This window comes from Henckelia pumila, chromosome 3 (genome assembly GCF_033568475.1).
Source record: "Henckelia pumila isolate YLH828 chromosome 3, ASM3356847v2, whole genome shotgun sequence".
Classification (NCBI taxonomy): Eukaryota; Viridiplantae; Streptophyta; class Magnoliopsida; order Lamiales; family Gesneriaceae; genus Henckelia; species Henckelia pumila.
This window is the reverse complement of record NC_133122.1, coordinates 42,925,405-42,928,769: the sequence shown is the minus strand read 5'-3', so window position 1 is coordinate 42,928,769 and position 3,365 is coordinate 42,925,405. Positions and strand designations below refer to the sequence as shown.

Sequence of the window (3,365 nt, the reverse complement as noted above, 5' to 3'; positions counted from 1 at the left end):
CATAACATTTTGGGTTCTTCCACATCAACTCCTGACATGAAATAAAACGGACAAAAGTATAAAGAATATCAACATCCTGCAATGCATCATCAAAATTCTGAGAACTGGAACTTAGGCAAAATAAGGTGCATGCATGGGGACAAAAAAAGCAAAACAAACTCATCCACTGGAGAATCATCTTGGCTCGGAAAATACTTCGGAATAAATATCCTCTCGCGATCAATTATGCAGTAAGTTTTTGGGTCATCGAATATTAATTCTCCCTTCTGCCATTCTTCACAAATCTCTGCCAAACCATCACCCTCGAGCATCCTCACGACTTGGGACATTGTCGGACGCTCCGATGGGGAGCTCTGTGTGCAGAGCAGAGCTACTTGGATCAGCTCTTCCACTTCCTCTTCTACGTAATTGCCGCCAAGATCAGCATCCGATCCACTAGCGTCTCCAACTTCTTTTCCTTCAAATGTCGCCTCACCTGACATTTTTCAACCACAAATTCATGTATATATATATAAACTTTAAAGTGGACAATGTACAGTAGTCGTGAGTGTAAAAACAGATTCAACACATCAGATTCCAACAAGCAAAAGTGAAGTAATATGGCTAACACATTCGACTAGCATCAAATCATCAGCATTGGCGAGCTGAGCAAGATCAGAAGCTCTCTGACCAGTGATGAACTCCATAACCAAAAACATCAGTTTTCTCTGAACATTTACCAGTGGAGAGGTACTCTGGAGCAATATGACCAATTGTTCCATGAACGGCCGTGGTAACATGAGTATCCTCTCTGTGCATAAGTTTGGCTAGCCCAAAGTCACCTACAATTGCTTCCAAGTCCTCATCCAAGAATATATTAGCAGCTTTGACATCCCCATGAATGATTTTAGGGTCACAGTGATCATGCAAATAAGCAAGTCCCCTCGCAGACCCCAATGCTATCCGTTTTCTTATCGGCCAATCAAGTGGAGCTTGAGATTCAGGTCTCTCTATAATAATAAGTTCATTAAAAGTATTAAAAATACATAATCCGCGCTATACTGGGCCACCGGCAGATAATCATCCCCTAGAATCATGTAGTACTTCAACAATACTGTGTTGAGCTGCAATAAACAATATGATAGCATATCAAGCCCACCTCTCAAGCACAATGCAACATCTCCATTCGCCATACAAGGATAAACAAGCAACCATTCCGTAGGAGTCATGCAAAAGCCACACAAACGAAGTAAATTTGGATGCACAGCTATGCCGAAAATTTCCACTTCTGTATGAAAAACTGTCTCTTTAGCGTGCTCTTCTTTCAGTCTTTTCATTGCTACTAGACTTCCATCAGCTAATCGACCTTTGTAAACATTACAAAATCCACCACTGTTAAGTATATATTTCTGACTGAAATTATCCGATGCAACTTGCAATTCATGTAGTGAAAATCTTTGGAGCTGTGGCAGATCAACTCCTGGATCCTCCCCACTCCCCAGGTACAATAATACACAAAATAAGATTTCCAAAAAAAAAAAAAAAAAAAAAAAAAAATGAAACTAAAAGCTATACATTTTATGATGATATTTCAGCTTCTCTAAATCCACAAACCAGGAAAATCAAATAAACCATCCTTTGGCTTCCTTCTGCGAAACCAAGCAAGAGCAATTGAAGGGGCAGCAAATAGACGAACTGCTCCAGCAGCAACCCCTCCTCCTGCAGCATTGTTGGCAACTGCAATGATTTTTGTTCATAAGAATGTTTTGCCTTATTGTTTGATTATGAACATAATATCCATTGCTTATATTTGTATCTATTCTCACATATTTAATCTTGAAAATATTTCATTAAAAAAATCCCTTATTAAGTGGGTTAGCCACAAAAACAATCATCACTTGTCACAAAATGGATAATCTTTAAGCCAAAAACACACGGAAACAAAGAAATAACTATTCCATGGTTGCATTTACGACTAATTAAACCATTGATTGTACCTGCAGAAACATGTGGAGAATCTGATGGATCGAAGAGGAAATCGGATGAAAAGGAGGAGCTGGAGCTGATGCTGGGACACAGAGCAATTTGCCGGAGCTGATCTCTTCTTTCTTTTTTTTTTAGTATCAATACCGTCGCATGAATCGTTAAAGCATTTATTCTAGGATTTTCGTGGTTCTTTCTTCTTGTCAAAATCTGAGATTGCCCCCTTAGTTCCGTATCAAAATTATTAAATGTAAAGGTGCAAAACTTTCACCTAATGAATTCGAAGGTTCCAGCTACGATTGCCCGTAGTTTCTTTAACTGATTTCTTTGAAACTTCATTTTTGTTTAGGTCATCGTTCCAAAATTATCATTAAAAATAACTATTCATCCAGTGACTTTCTGAAGATTATTTGAAGGGATTTTCGTTCAGCACCCCATAATCATGAAATCTGCGGAAATTAAGGAGAGGAAGAACTTCAATTTTTTAATTTTCACCTCTTGTAACATTAGACACAGACACGAGTTCAGATTTTTTTCAAAAACAAGAAGATCAAATATTTGGAGAAGCCAGTCCAATTAACGATCAACATCAAACTTCCGCCGAGTGTATCCATCAAAAATTGGAGAACCCAAAACCCTCTGGGCCCAATCTATCGGGCTGGGCCTAATTCTAAATACAACCATTTATTCAAATAATAATAACAACCATTATGAATCACCATCGGGGTCAACCCCTTTTGGAATAATAACAACCATTATTTTTTTTAATTCCGGTTAAGGCGTGTGCTATAATTGAGTTTCAATTTGTTTTATAAATATTTCAAATTTTTTCTTTCTATCTACGCAAATTATTTAAATTTTAATTAAGTTCACACATGATTATCAGATTATTTTTAAAATATTAGGTTGAATACAAATTTTAAAAAAAAAAAAATCTTTCCAACTGTTTTTAAAAAAAATATCTTGGCAAGATATATATATATTTCAAGATTTTATCGATCCATACAAACTTTCAAATAAAGTTCCATATATATAATAAGTAGCACATATAAATGGAAAGTATTTATTTCACGATCTAATGATCTGTTTTATACTCCGATCCAAAATGTAATTAGTTAAATAAAAAAAAAATACGGAATTTGAAATAATTAAATTAAAATTCAATGAATTGTAATTAAATGATTTGTTTCCGGATTCTCTAGGATCCCAATTACTCTTCCACAAATATTTAAATTTTAAATTATGAAACTTTTATATTTCATTCAGATAATTAAATAGATATTTATGGAAACTCTAAAAAACTAACATATCCTAGTAGGACTCGAAACCGCACTTCTATAAATATAGCATTGCTCGTACCAAAATAAGTTATTATATCTCAACAAATATATTTTTTTGCATGA

The 3,365-nt window shown here is 35.2% G+C and overlaps 1 protein-coding gene across 1 annotated transcript; it reads right to left on the bottom strand.

The window, feature by feature from the left end:
* On the bottom strand, positions 1 to 2,221 carry LOC140886144 (BRASSINOSTEROID INSENSITIVE 1-associated receptor kinase 1-like). Its single transcript, XM_073292651.1, has 5 exons — positions 1,977 to 2,221; positions 1,594 to 1,716; positions 1,139 to 1,459; positions 720 to 989; positions 1 to 475 (listed from the first exon to the last, which is right to left on the bottom strand). Exons 3-5 carry the CDS (start codon positions 1,314 to 1,316, stop codon positions 90 to 92), a joined length of 834 nt encoding a protein of 277 aa, XP_073148752.1. The 5' UTR covers positions 1,317 to 1,459; positions 1,594 to 1,716; positions 1,977 to 2,221; the 3' UTR covers positions 1 to 89.
* Positions 2,222 to 3,365: the final 1,144 nt, after the last annotated feature.